General features: G+C 36.1%; 1 protein-coding gene and 2 long non-coding RNA genes across 3 annotated transcripts in view; 1 reads left to right on the top strand and 2 right to left on the bottom strand.

Annotated features, from left to right (window-relative positions):
* Positions 1 to 14064, bottom strand: part of Drgx (Dorsal root ganglia homeobox) — a 55796-nt gene that overhangs the window by 13252 nt on the left and 28480 nt on the right. The window contains exons 5-6 of the mRNA XM_015173162.3: positions 13583 to 13684; positions 6117 to 6640 (exon numbers count right to left, since the gene is read on the bottom strand). Of these exons, the coding sequence (XP_015028648.1) occupies positions 6117 to 6640; positions 13583 to 13684 (626 nt within the window). The remainder of the gene's footprint in view (positions 1 to 6116; positions 6641 to 13582; positions 13685 to 14064) is intronic.
* Positions 215 to 1133, bottom strand: LOC138911220 (uncharacterized). Its single transcript, XR_011416623.1, has 2 exons — positions 756 to 1133; positions 215 to 689 (listed from the first exon to the last, which is right to left on the bottom strand). It is a non-coding gene; the product is annotated as an uncharacterized lncRNA (long non-coding RNA).
* LOC26530679 (uncharacterized) lies at positions 1000 to 1559 on the top strand. Its single transcript, XR_001450187.3, has 2 exons — positions 1000 to 1067; positions 1128 to 1559. It is a non-coding gene; the product is annotated as an uncharacterized lncRNA (long non-coding RNA).

The following is a 14064-nucleotide window of genomic DNA, read 5'->3' as shown; positions in this document are numbered from 1 at the left end:
AGTTTAAATCTGTATTGTGTGTTTCATCCGGAAAACAAGCCCCGATTCACTCGTGTCTAATTTCATTAATCAAATTTAGTGTGTATAATAAGCGATTCTATCAACCTCACCTTGGCAGGTAGGCAAGCCATTCATTGTTACCTTGGCAGGTCGGCTTGGCAGTACTATAAGGCCAAATCATAGAAAGTATCATCCATTGACATTTTTCAAAAGCTTTTATTCCTCAGCAGCCAGAGAAAATCTGAAGTATGTAAGCACCCAGCAAAGAAAAGAAACATGGTATATGGAACAACGGAACACAATGCTTTATGCGATCTCATTAAACGATGTCGAAAAGCTGTCAACAATATTTAATAAAAGAGGTGGAACTTAAATGGAACGTACATGTTATACCCATTGTTTATTACCTAAGCCCAATTGCATATTCTAAAAATTGTTTAATCAATCTTGGCTAACATAATTAGTTAGAAGAAGTTAACCTATCATGCTGTCTACATTGGCTATTCATTCCAGGCACTTATTCTCACAATCTTGTTGAGTAAAAAAGTTATTAGCATTTCCACCGCAGCTTCCATAAACAAACACTGTGCATTTATTGGACACTGCATCATAGGACCATCTGTTGCCGCGAGCCAAGCAGACTATTCCATCATCAAATCCGTCTTTAGCATGTGGTAAACCGCAGTCCGCTTTATTGAAATTAACGATAAAAAAGCTGAGTTTTTTTGAAGAATGTTTCAGTTTCTAGTACTGACCATGTTTAAGAGCTAAAGAACTGCCCATGCATGCGACAAGAATCGAAAAATATAAAATGAGCTTCATTCTAAGATTTGAGAACTTGTAACCGCAGTTGACAAACGTTGACTGAAACGAGGATAAACTTTGTTTAGAGTTTAAGTCTGTGTTGGATTTTTCATCCGGAAAACAAGCCTCGATTCAGTCGTGTCTAATTTTAATAATCAAATTTAAATCAAATATAACATGTATAAAAAAGTATTTCTATCTACAGTCACCTTGGCAATCGACAAGGCATTAATTTTCACCTACTGCCGGTAGAGTAAAGTACTGTAAGTCGAAATTTAAGAAAGAATCATCAATTGACATATTTAAATACTTAAATTCCTCAGCGTCCAGAGAAAATAAGAAGAACGGAAGGAGCAGACAACAATTTAAAGGATTTCCGACGTACGTCTAAATAGAACAACAGAACGCATATAAACTTGTGTGTTATATATTAACTTTTATTTAATATCCCGGCGTGGTTGCACGTTTTAATAAGTGTGATAACATATTTCGTTAGATCATGTTAAGCTATCAGACTGTCTTCATTGGTTCTCAGCTCGAGGCACTTGTCCTCACAATCTGCTTGGGTTAAAAAGTTATTAGCATTTCCACAGCAGCCTCTATATGAAAAAAGTGTGCATTTGTTGGTCACTGAATCATAGGACCATCTGTTGTTAAGAATCAAGTAGAATCTTCTATCAAGTCCATTATCAGCATGTGGCAAATCGCAGTCCTCTGTGTGGGTATTAACGAAATAAAAGCTGAGTTTGCTTGAAGTCTGTTCTAGTCTCTAATACTGACCATGCTTAAGAGCTAAAGAACTGGACACGTATGCAGCAAGAACCAAAAAATATAAAATCAAATTCATTCTAAAATTTGAGAAATTTTAGCCGCAGTTGACAAAAGTTGACTGAAGCAAGGAGAAATAATATTTACAGTGTAAATCTGTGTTGGGTTTTTCATCCAGCCTCGATTTACTCGTATCTAATTTTAATAATCAAATATAAAGTTTGAAATTATCGTGTGTGTAAGGTCTTTATACCTAGAGCTCCCATTGTAGTCTGGTAATTATTTAATCATTTAAGGCTAGTATTTGCATCTTGTAGCGTGGGCGTGGCATAAGATAAATGCATTGCCATACGCAAGCCACAATCGGCTAAGGCTTACGTGAAAGCTCAGTAAGGATCATCCATTGAAAGCTGCCGATCGCTAGCACCCAGAGAAATGTCAAACAATTTATACGATTCCTAGTCACATGTAAATACGGAACTAATTAATGTAAAATATTCAATTAAGAGCTAGAGCTATACCGATTTAAACTTGATGCACGACGTTCGCGACGAGATTAGGTCGAATACCAGAGTTTAACAGAAATTAAGCTCACCAAAAATAGACTCGGAATGGATTTTGCACAAAGTTAAGATACTCTCAATAAATTCACAAACAAATGATTACAGTAAAACGAATTTCGGAAGAGGGATATATGTCAGTATGGGTATTAAATTTTAGTACAAGCTGAACTGATACATGGCAGGAAACATAAATTCCCTTAAACTATAATATATACTAAGTAATGTATAATTAAATCAAAATTAAATATACTAATAATAGCATGCAAATTGTTCAGTCTGCGCCATTAAAAAACTCAAATTGTGTTTGGCCTTCTGAAGATCAACGCACGTATTCACTTTTAGTGTTTTCTCGTATTTTAATTGTTTATGCAAATTCTCAAGATAAATGTAATTAAAGTGCTTCACACACTTTGCAGCAAGAAAACAACAAAAAAAAACTTAAATATTTGCGAGCGCAGCTGGCAGGTGTTTACTTGAATTGTGATTGTTTTTTTTTCAGTCGGTCATGATTTTACGATTTGTTGTATTACTTGAAATTTCAATAAAAGCAATTGAAAACCTGTCTTTTATGCATTTCATGCATCTTCCTTAGTATTTCAATTATAAGCTAAATTTTATTTTAATAATTTGTTTGCGCACGTTGCATATTCAACTCGGGGTTATGTAAGAAATCTGTCCTCGTTATATTTACAGATCTGCTTTAATTTATTATTATTTCATTTTGCTGCCTTTTGTTATCATTAAGCCGAGAGTCATTTTTTTATTTCTTACATCATTTTGCTGGCTAAAAAATAGTCGTTTCAAGATAAAAGTAAATTTTGGGAGAATGCTTGGAATGTTTTTAATAAGAGATAAGATTTGCTATTATCATGTCTGTCTTTCTGTCTGGTAAACTAACTTGAGAGCAAGCAATTCTTTAAAAAACGTAATATATATGCATCTTTCTGGTCCAGGTAGAACATTCTATATCATATAACTGATTTTTTGAATATAAAGTTTATGAATATTAAGTTTATTTATGAAAAGAGTTGTTCAATTTCAAGATATCCTAATCAAACCCACTGTGCTCCTTATATAGGAGAAAAATCGTAACAACATTGAACCACAATATCATTTTTCTCTTCACATAAGACCAACATTTGGCAGCGTATTCAATCTCTGGCATGCCAGAGATTAAAGTTCATTATTGTGTAAGGTAATTTTTGATACATTTGAATTTGTGAATGTCATCTAATTATGCCAACTTAGCTTGGCGCCCTTAAATTCTTTTTTTTATTTATGTAACTTTATTTACATTTTTCTGATTGACTTTCGGAATTATTGAGTTGACATCAGCATAAAAGTTCCAGACGAATGATTGGCTTGTGAGTGTTTGCTTATTTACTACAGTTTCGCAATTTGCATGAAATATACAAGAATAGCGAGATAAAGAAATGCTTGTAGTCAGCTGAGTGCATATCTAATGCGATGATAAATGCTTGCGATGAAACGCTCGACTTGAGATTAGCTGCAAAAAGATGGCAAATGGCAAATGGAAGATGGAAGCACACACAGGACATCCGGTTGAAGGCATTTGAATAACAATAACGATATCAAACGATATCAAAGTGCTGAGTGCATGTATTGAGAGCCAAAGGCAATTGCCATTAGCATATATGGCACAAAGTCGGAATTGATTTGGTCAACCGTTACAACAACAAACAGCGGGCAATGATTCAGCTAAAACAGCAGCAGCAGCAATAGTCGACCTTCTGCCCAGTGGGTTGTCCCCTCGCCCACTTGGCTTGTCAGCTACTGCCGCTGCGCTATTATATCCTGATCCATATCCTGATCCCATGTTAGTTTGTGCGTGTCTTCTTCTTTCTTCTTTTTTTTTTTTTATTGTGGTGTGTCGCCTTATTGTTGTTCTTGCTTTGGTTGTTGTTGTCTGGGCGCGTTGACATGTGAGCTAAAGCAGAGCCGGGCCGCCCGTGGCCTTTTTGCCGGCTGATGAGACCGCCCACCGCTAACCGTCGCACACTTCCTCCCCGCCACACTTATCGCAAAAAAAAAAAAAACCAGCAGCCGCCTTTTGCCTGGGTGTGGCATATGGTTACATTGGCAGCACAACAAAACACAAAACACCCTCATTTACGCCCAATTAAATTTTCAAGTTGGTTTTTTACGAGCGAAACCATTTGATTTTGAAGAAATGAATTCCACTGTACTTACAAAAATATAATTCTAATAGAATATAGAAGTGCGATAGCAACATGATGTCGTCTGATATAGATAGGATTTTCATTTTAAATAAGGATCAGTCTATTCAAAATAACTTAAAGCACAACAAGTTACCATACAAGATCCTCCTTTCTTATAGATGCTATGTCTTCTCGGAAATAACTCCTTCTATGTGTTACACATATCATGACAAGAATTATAAAACCCAACGGTGGTATAAAAAAATGACATAAAGCGTGACATCAATCAATTTAAAAAAAAACATACGTTTGTAATTCCCAACGGGTTTAGGAGCTGACTGGTCAAATGCGTTGCTTGACTTGAAAACTGCTTATAGAAGGATGCTGAAGGGTTATAAGTTTGATATTGGTTTACTTTTGTATCTATGGAATACAGAGTCTACGGGCTATTCTAGGCGGGCACTCAAAACCAATGAACTTCAAATCGATTACCCATCTAATATATATCTGTCTCACTAAGAATCTCGATGCTAAAGACAATGCTGGAGTCATTCAGTCGCTGTTCCGTTGGTGATTAGAGGCTGGCATTGATAGCACGTGTCGGTTATATCAATGCAGCATCATTAGATCGCTAGTTTGACTTTCTTTTTGAGAGCTCAGCGTGTGGGGCTGGGCCAGAAGGGGGCACTCTTAATGTTTCCGCTGGCGCACACGACATCCGCTGACCGGATGTGCGCCAATGGAATTTAAACGTTTTCATCCAAAACATTAACTGAATCGTCTTCCGCTGCGCACGCCTGCTCAATAGCCCGTGCCCGGGTTCGGCACCGCAGGAGTCGCCAGGCGAGAGTCAAAAGTCTCGCCATCAGCCAGAGCCAACCCGGCAGCCAGCCACCCACCCAACCAGCTAATATCATTACTGCTCTCATTGTGGTCGTTGTCTGGCTATAATAATACACAGCTCCCAAATTTTCTGATTTTTTTTTCCACTTCCTCTTTTCTTTCTCCTGGTCGTAATCAATTGCTAATTTAGTCATCGCCGCCTTTAGGGGTGACATTTGTCCTGCTCGGATTTGTAAATATTTGCTTGGAAAATTGCTCTCGGGGGTGGCGTGCGCTCTGTTCTGTTTGCCCTTGTACTCTTTATTCTATTTTCCTTCTCCTTTTTTTTCTTTTTTTGCTAGCAGTTGTTTTTGTGCTCAGTCGCATTGTTATTGTCAAATTGAGGACAAAATGCGACACTTGCCATAAATTTATTGTTTGCTGTTGCCTAATGCCATTGTAAGTGGAGGCTTAATGACACGCAGGCAATTAGCAGATCGTTGAGTTTTAATCGCGCTGGCTTACAGGGGTGTGCACCAGGGGTTTCATATAAATATTATAGTTAAGGACGAGTGTGTGTGTGTGCTGCCATGGATAGCCCTTGGCATCAACTGTAGCTAACAACAGGAGCTTCACGTAATTGGATTGCGTGGAACTTTTCCACAAGAAATCAGAACATATGAAATAGTAAAATTATGTTCTAATTTTGATTTTGTTGTTTTCTTATATTGAGAATAGCTATTTACCCAGCACTATTTGGAATTTTATAGGGTTCAAAGGACTCGAGTTAAATACTTAATATTAACATTAGAATGCATATTTGCATATTTGAAATACTCGATTGAGGTTAACTACAAATGCTTAAAAGTAAAGTCAATAAATCGATATTTCTAAAGCAAACATAGACAGCTTCAAATAGACACGCGTATAATCAAATAAGGTAAGGATTATTGCTATAAAGAGAAATAATACTACTTACTTATCGTTGGTAACGCTGCCAGCTCCAAAGCTGCCAAAGATGTGACTGTTAAAGGCTGCGGCGGCTGCCGAATGTGGCAGCTGTGCTGCATGCGGCGTTGTTGGTGTTGGTGTGGACGAGGCCGAGTTGTTGGACGATGCCGCCATACGCGACCCGGTGGTCAGCGACATGGGGCCACCCACCTCGATGGGTGAGTCTGTGTTGCGCGAATTGGAGGGGCTGCTGGGGCCCAGGCCGCCGGCCAACGGCGTGTGTTCGCGCATGCCCGGCGATGGGGAACCGGCGCTAATGGAGCCCAGTGACTGCGAGGCGGAGTGTGGTGTGGCTGTCAGCTGGGCAGAGGACAGCGGTCGCTCATTGTCGCTGGAGTCCAGTTGATGACCGCCAGTCGGACTGCGTGAATGCTGCTGTTCCATGGGTCCATTTGTCAAAGGACTATGCGAACGTTGACGTGGCGGCAGCTCATCCATATCATCATCGATCTCGCCGGTGATATCTGGCGAGGATTCGCGTGAGTCATGAAGCTGCAGAAGAGAAGAAATGCATGAATATTGATGCATGTTAAGCTAGCTCAATTAAGCCTTATCTATGGCTTTCCTTTATATCATATATATCTATATATATATATATAGTGACATATCCATAGTCGCACCCACCCTTTAACATATCTTAGCACATAAGCATAAGCACAATTATAAACATTTCTAATATTGTAAACAAAGAGCCTGGTGATAACATCGACATTGGTCAAGATCAAACTGTCCCCCTTTGGTAGACATAAACAATTCACCCTAAATATCACGCCACTGTCAATGTTCCCATCAGAGTACTATCCCACGCATAATTGCTGACGCAGCTCAAACTTCACTCAATTTTGACTCAAACTCTCTCAAAGCGAAGTTTGCTAAGCGACCGCAACAGTTAGATAAATCAGTTCTTATTCGGGAAGCAAATCTGAATGTACTCAACAAAAGTAGCCGTTAAGTGAAAATAATAAATTGAAATATATTTTTTATAGTAACCTAACGTGTAAAACTTAATTGGCGCAGCCGGTAGGATACGTCGGGAAAAATTAAAGATCGCTAAAGGATAATTAATTCCCAGATCTAACGCACAATCGCGACCGAAAGTGTTGTCGGAGTGTAATAAAAATTTTCTCGAATACGTATCCGCACAAGAACCTTCGGGTCATTAGTAGCTTAATAATATTGACCCTTTGGGCAATAAAGCTACTACAGTTAATAACGACTGGATTTGCATATCGTTTGATCCCTGCAATACGTTATTACTGAGTCTTTTTAAGACACACACACAAAAAAAAAAAACATTTAACCAATAATCCATCACAAACTTTAACCTAAAATAAAAGTGCAAAATCAAAGAACAATAAAGTTCAAACCTACAAACTCAAAACTATTCAAAAAAAGTGTATTACATCAAGATGACCATGGAATTATCAGAACAACACCTCAACCAGGCCCTTTCACAACTTAGACAGGTGCCAAGCTTTGACGGATCAACGGATCAACTAAACGCCTTCATTAAAAGGATAGATTACATCCTACACCTGTATCCAACCCGAGATGTTAGACAACATAGCATCTTATACGGAGCCATCGAATTGCAAGTCACAGGAGATGCTCAGAGAATATCACAAAGGACAGCAGCCAACACTTGGCAGGAGCTGAGAAACGCATTGATTGAAGAATACAAAGTGCAGACACCATTTGAAGAACTCCTTCGACGCTTATACAACACGAATTACCAAGGAAACGTCCGTAAGTTCATCGAGGAGCTCGAAAATAAATCTTTTGTTATATTAAATAAGTTAGCACTAGAAAATATACCTAGCAATACAACCCTTTATACAAATGCTATGAATAACACAATCAAAGATGTTATTACAAAAAAATTACCAGATAGGCTTTTCATGATGTTAGCCAGACACGACATTACGTCGACACAAAAACTAAAGCAAGTAGCTCAAAGAGAGGGATTATATGAAAATAGCGTTACTGAAAAACCTAAAAATAATAATGTTCAGGGAAATCCAAATAACAATCGTAGGAACATGGGAAATTATCAGCAAAATGCTAACCCAACCACCATTTCAAGTGGTTATTCCAACACGAATCAGAGTTATCACGCACAAAATAAACAGCATAATAAGTCCGAAGACAATCAGAAAGCTCACCACGAGTTCCAACAGAAATTAAGTCAAGGTAGATACCAAAATCCCTTAAACTACCAAAATCAGTCCCATTCACGCTTGAATGCACCAAACCCTCCGACTAAACGTCAAAGAGATAGTAACAGTGGGCAGATGAAAATGGATACATCCGAAAATTTTCATCAGCAAGCCTCGGAACAAACAGAACAAATCCATTCATAAAATTGATTATGAATGACGAAGTTCTAAAATGTGTCATCGACACAGGTTCAACCATAAATCTAATGAAAACAAACCGCTTAAATTTTCCAGTTTACAACGAAACATTAAAGGTTCACACCATAAATGGTGTTATTGAATTAAAACAAAGTATACGCTTAGGAGCAAGCAAAATTTGTCCGAGCAAACAAAAATTCTATATTCACGACTTCTCAGAGCATTATGATGTTCTGATTGGGAGAGAATACCTTGAGGCATGTCAAGCAAAAATAGACTATGCACAAGGATCCGTAACCTTAGGAGAATTTAACTTTTGTTTTAGATATAACGACGAAGAGGTCGAAGAGGACATGACCGCACAAGAGTGCCTTGATCCACCCTCAACAGAGGACAGACCATTTAACTTCGCTATTAATAATGAATTAATAGAAAACAATGAGTTTAGGCTAGAGCACCTAAACTCAGAAGAAAAAGAAAAAATAAAAAAAGTTTTACATGAATTTCGTGATATCCAGTACCATGAAGGTGACAATTTGACTTTCACTAGTACAATTAAACACAAAATTCTAACAAAACATGAGGACCCAATTTACAAGCGTCCATACAAATATCCTCAAATATACGATGAGGAAGTAAATAAACAAATAAGCGATATGATAAAACAAAATATCATACGTAAATCCAAATCCCCTTACTGCTCACCAGTAATAATCGTTCCAAAGAAAAACGATGCATCTGGAAAGCAAAAGTTCCGGTTAGTCATAGATTACCGCAATCTCAATGAACTAACTATTAATGATAAATACCCTATCCCGATCATGGATGAAATATTAGACAAACTTGGAAAATGTCAATATTTCACAACCATTGATCTAGCCAAAGGCTTCCACCAAATCCAAATGGATCCTGGTTCAATACCCAAGACCGCATTTTCGACTAAACATGGCCATTACGAGTACACTCGCATGCCATTTGGTCTTAAGAATGCACCTGCAACGTTCCAACGTTGTATGAACAATCTCTTAGAAGATTTAATTTTTAAAGATTGTCTGGTCTACTTAGACGACATTATTATTTTTTCCACTTCATTGGAGGAACACATTTTGTCGCTACAAAAGGTATTTAAGAAGCTTAGAGAAGCTAACTTAAAACTACAGTTGGATAAATGCGAGTTTATGAGAAAAGAAACTGAATTTCTCGGTCACATCATCACAACTGAGGGTATAAAACCAAATCCCAACAAGATACAAGCAATTGTCAAATTCCCAATTCCAAAAACCCCAAAAGAAATAAAATCATTTCTAGGATTATGTGGTTTCTATAGGAAATTTATACCAAATTTCGCTAATATAGTAAAACCATTAACACTTAAATTAAAAAAAGGAGCAAAAATCAATATAAAAGACAGAGACTACGAACTAGCGTTTGAAAAGCTAAAAGTACTCATAACATCCGACCCAATTTTAATATACCCTAACTTCGAAAAACCATTTTCATTAACTACAGACGCGAGTAATATGGCAATAGGGGCCGTCCTTTCGCAAGAGCATAAGCCTATATGCTATGCAAGTAGAACTCTCAACGAGCATGAGTTAAATTATTCAACGATTGAAAAAGAATTATTAGCAATCGTTTGGGCCACTAAATACTTTAGGTCCTATCTCTTTGGTCGACAATTTCAAATCCTTAGTGATCACAGACCACTCGTCTGGTTAAATAATATGAAAGAACCTAACATGAAATTACAAAGGTGGAAGATCAAGCTAAATGAGTTTGATTTCCAAATTAAATACGTCCCAGGAAAAGAAAATTATGTGGCAGATGCTCTGTCCAGAATTCAATTAAACGAAAACTTCTTAGGCGAAGATACAATTAGCACAAGAGCAACAATACATAGTGCTCAAGAAGACAACAGTAACCATTTACAAATCACAGAAAGACCACTTAATTATTATAATCGACAAATAGAATTTGAAAAAGGAACCGAGAACGAAACAAAAGTTACGAATTACTTTCACAAAACCAACATAAAAATTACGTACAAAGACATGACTAATACGCATGCCAAAGAATTAATAAAAGAATACTTATGCACAAAGAAAAGTGTGCTATACTTCCACAACGAAGCAGATTTTCCAATTTTTCAAGAAGCCTACTTAGAAATAATAAGTCCGAATAATTCAACAAAGGCAATGAAAACTAGTACAAAATTAATAGACCTTCAAACATACGCAGAATTCAAAGAATTAATATTAAAAAAGCACAAAGAATTATTACATCCAGGAATTGAAAAAACTATCAATTGGTTCAAAGAAACCCACTATTTCCCAGATTATCAAAATTTAATTCAAAATCTAATAAATGAATGTGAGATTTGCAACATCGCAAAAACAGAACACAGAGATACAAAATTAACTTTCGAAATAACTCCGGAAATCGCTAATATCCGAGAAAAATATGTAATGGATTTTTACATAGTAGGAGATAAACAATTTTTATCTTGCATTGATATCTATTCAAAATTTGCATCATTAATAGAAATAAAAAGTAGAGACTGGCTAGAAACCAAACGAGCTATATTACAAGTGTTCAACCAAATGGGTAAACCCATCGAAATAAAGGCAGACAAAGACTCAGCTTTTATGTGCACAGCTTTACAATTATGGCTAAAATCAGAAGCAGTAAATATTAATATAACCACTAGTAAAAATGGTATATCCGACGTAGAACGATTTCATAAGACAGTTAACGAAAAACTAAGAATCATTAACAGCGACTCAGACGTCGAAAATAAACTTACAAAATTTGAAACTATACTCTACACGTACAATCATAAAACAAAGCACAAAACGACTAACAGAACACCAGCGGACATATTCATATATGCAGGTACACCAGAGTATGACACTCAAGCTAATAAAGAAAAACTAATAAATAATCTCAACAAAAAACGAACAAATTATGAAATTGACACTAGATACAAACACTCACCGTTAGTTAAATCAAAGACGACAACCCCGTTCAAGAAAACAGGAGAACTAAGACAAATCGACGACAAACATTTTGAGGAAACTAACAGAGGCAGGAAAATAACACATTACAAAACCAAATTCAAAAAGAAAAAGAAGACTAATCAAAGCAAATATAACAATTACAGGTCAACAACAGACAGCGATCAAAACATACAAGCACCAGCTTAAATTAATTATTATAATATTACTATCAATAACTGTAAACTATATAAATGCACAGAGTATTGAAATTAATCCTATCAAAGCCCATAACGGATATCTCATATTTAAAACAGGAACCATAGACATTCCGACAGATTACGAATTCCACTGTTTAACGGTTAATATAACAAAAACCGAAGAAACTTTTAACAATTTAATTGAACAAAGTAAAGAATTCAATAACCTTATACAAATCGAATACCTAGTAGAAAAATTAAACAGAGAAATAAACGGCTTAAAAATAGCCAAACGCAGCAAAAGAGGTTTAGTTAACATAGTAGGAACAGCATATAAATACTTATTTGGAACATTAGATCAAGAAGACAAAGCAGAAATTGAACAAAAAATAAGCAACTTAGCAGAAAACAGCGTTCAGGTTAACGAATTAAATTACATAATAGAAGCTATAAACAAAGGAATAGAAATCATGAACGAACTAGATCAAGAGAAACAAAAAGGAAAGAAATTAGATATCCTTATATTTAACTTACAACACTTTACAGAATATATAGAAGACATTGAGATGGGAATGCAGCTCACAAGATTAGGAATTTTTAACCCAAAATTACTAAAACATGACTATTTGTTGCATGTTAATTCTGAGAAATTGTTGAATACAAAAACTTCCACTTGGTTTAAATCAGATACAAACGAAATACTTATAATATCCCATATTCCTCGAGAAATAATAAAAAGCCCGGTATTCGAAATAATTCCATACCCGGATGAAAATAATAATATTTTGACAGAAATAGCTCATGAAAAATATTTTACCCAAGATAAAAAAGTTTATAGCAGAGAAACAAAAAAATTAATTAATAATGAATGTTTAACAGGAATTTTAAACCAAATAACATCAGAATGTAGTTATACTAAAATTTTGCAAAATTTTCAAATCAACTACATAGAACCAAATATAATTTTAACTTGGAATTTACCAAAAACTATATTAAACCATAATTGTATAAATAACGAAATAACAATAGAAGGAAACAATATAATAAAAATCTTTAATTGTTCATTGCAAATTAATGAAATTTCAATTTCAAACAATATGTTAGATTATACTCAAAGCATTTACGTAAGCAATGATGTTATAAAATTAGAACCACTTTCGTTTGTACAAACGAAACAAATTATAAATGCACATACAAAATTTAACAATGTATTCCAGATAATTACAATAACCATATTTGTAATCATATTAATAAGTTTAACACTGTATTTGACATATAAGTTCAAAAGCATACCTAAGAAATTAATTATAAAATATAAAAAACCCAAAGTAGAAGAAACACCTACAATAATAGGAGATATACCAATTGTAAAAGAAGAAAATGTTACACTATATCCAAACTTAAACACCTGAGGACAGGCACTTTTCTAATGGTTGGGGGAGTGACATATCCATAGTCGCACCCACCCTTTAACATATCTTAGCACATAAGCATAAGCACAATTATAAACATTTCTAATATTGTAAACAAAGAGCCTGGTGATAACATCGACATTGGTCAAGATCAAACTGTCCCCCTTTGGTAGACATAAACAATTCACCCTAAATATCACGCCACTGTCAATGTTCCCATCAGAGTACTATCCCACGCATAATTGCTGACGCAGCTCAAACTTCACTCAATTTTGACTCAAACTCTCTCAAAGCGAAGTTTGCTAAGCGACCGCAACAGTTAGATAAATCAGTTCTTATTCGGGAAGCAAATCTGAATGTACTCAACAAAAGTAGCCGTTAAGTGAAAATAATAAATTGAAATATATTTTTTATAGTAACCTAACGTGTAAAACTTAATTATATATATATATATATATATATACATATATCTTACCTTATCCAGCGAACTGCTGCTTTCGCCATTTTCCCGCTTGCGCTGCTCATCCTTGAGTCGCTCCGCTTTGCGCCATTTGGCGCGTCGATTCTGGAACCAGACCTGCGGACGAGAAGGAGCAGGAGATTTGGTGGGGGGAGAGCGGGAGAATAAAGTTAGAAAATTGCTTTTGTATGGCTGAGTGCTGTTATTTATGCTGTGGGCCAAAGTTGTGACTTGAGTTGGCTGCCAGCCAATTGAAAATTGGAAAACTTTCTCACACACGCACGCACAAACACACACACACATGCACGGGCGAAAAACAATAAACGAAATTTTCCACCTCAGAAACTTTAACAATTTGTTGTTTGCACCAAGCAACCAAACCACACGCCCACATTTGCCGCCTGCGCCCTGCGTTCGCATTGTGTCTTCGAAGACATAAACAAACAAAATCTGATTTTCAATTTTGCGCAGGCACACAAAACAAATTTGGCCTGTAA

This window comes from Drosophila virilis, chromosome 4, assembly GCF_030788295.1.
Source record: "Drosophila virilis strain 15010-1051.87 chromosome 4, Dvir_AGI_RSII-ME, whole genome shotgun sequence".
Lineage (NCBI taxonomy): Eukaryota > Metazoa > Arthropoda > Insecta > Diptera > Drosophilidae > Drosophila > Drosophila virilis.
This window is presented reverse-complemented; position numbering and strand designations above follow the sequence as displayed.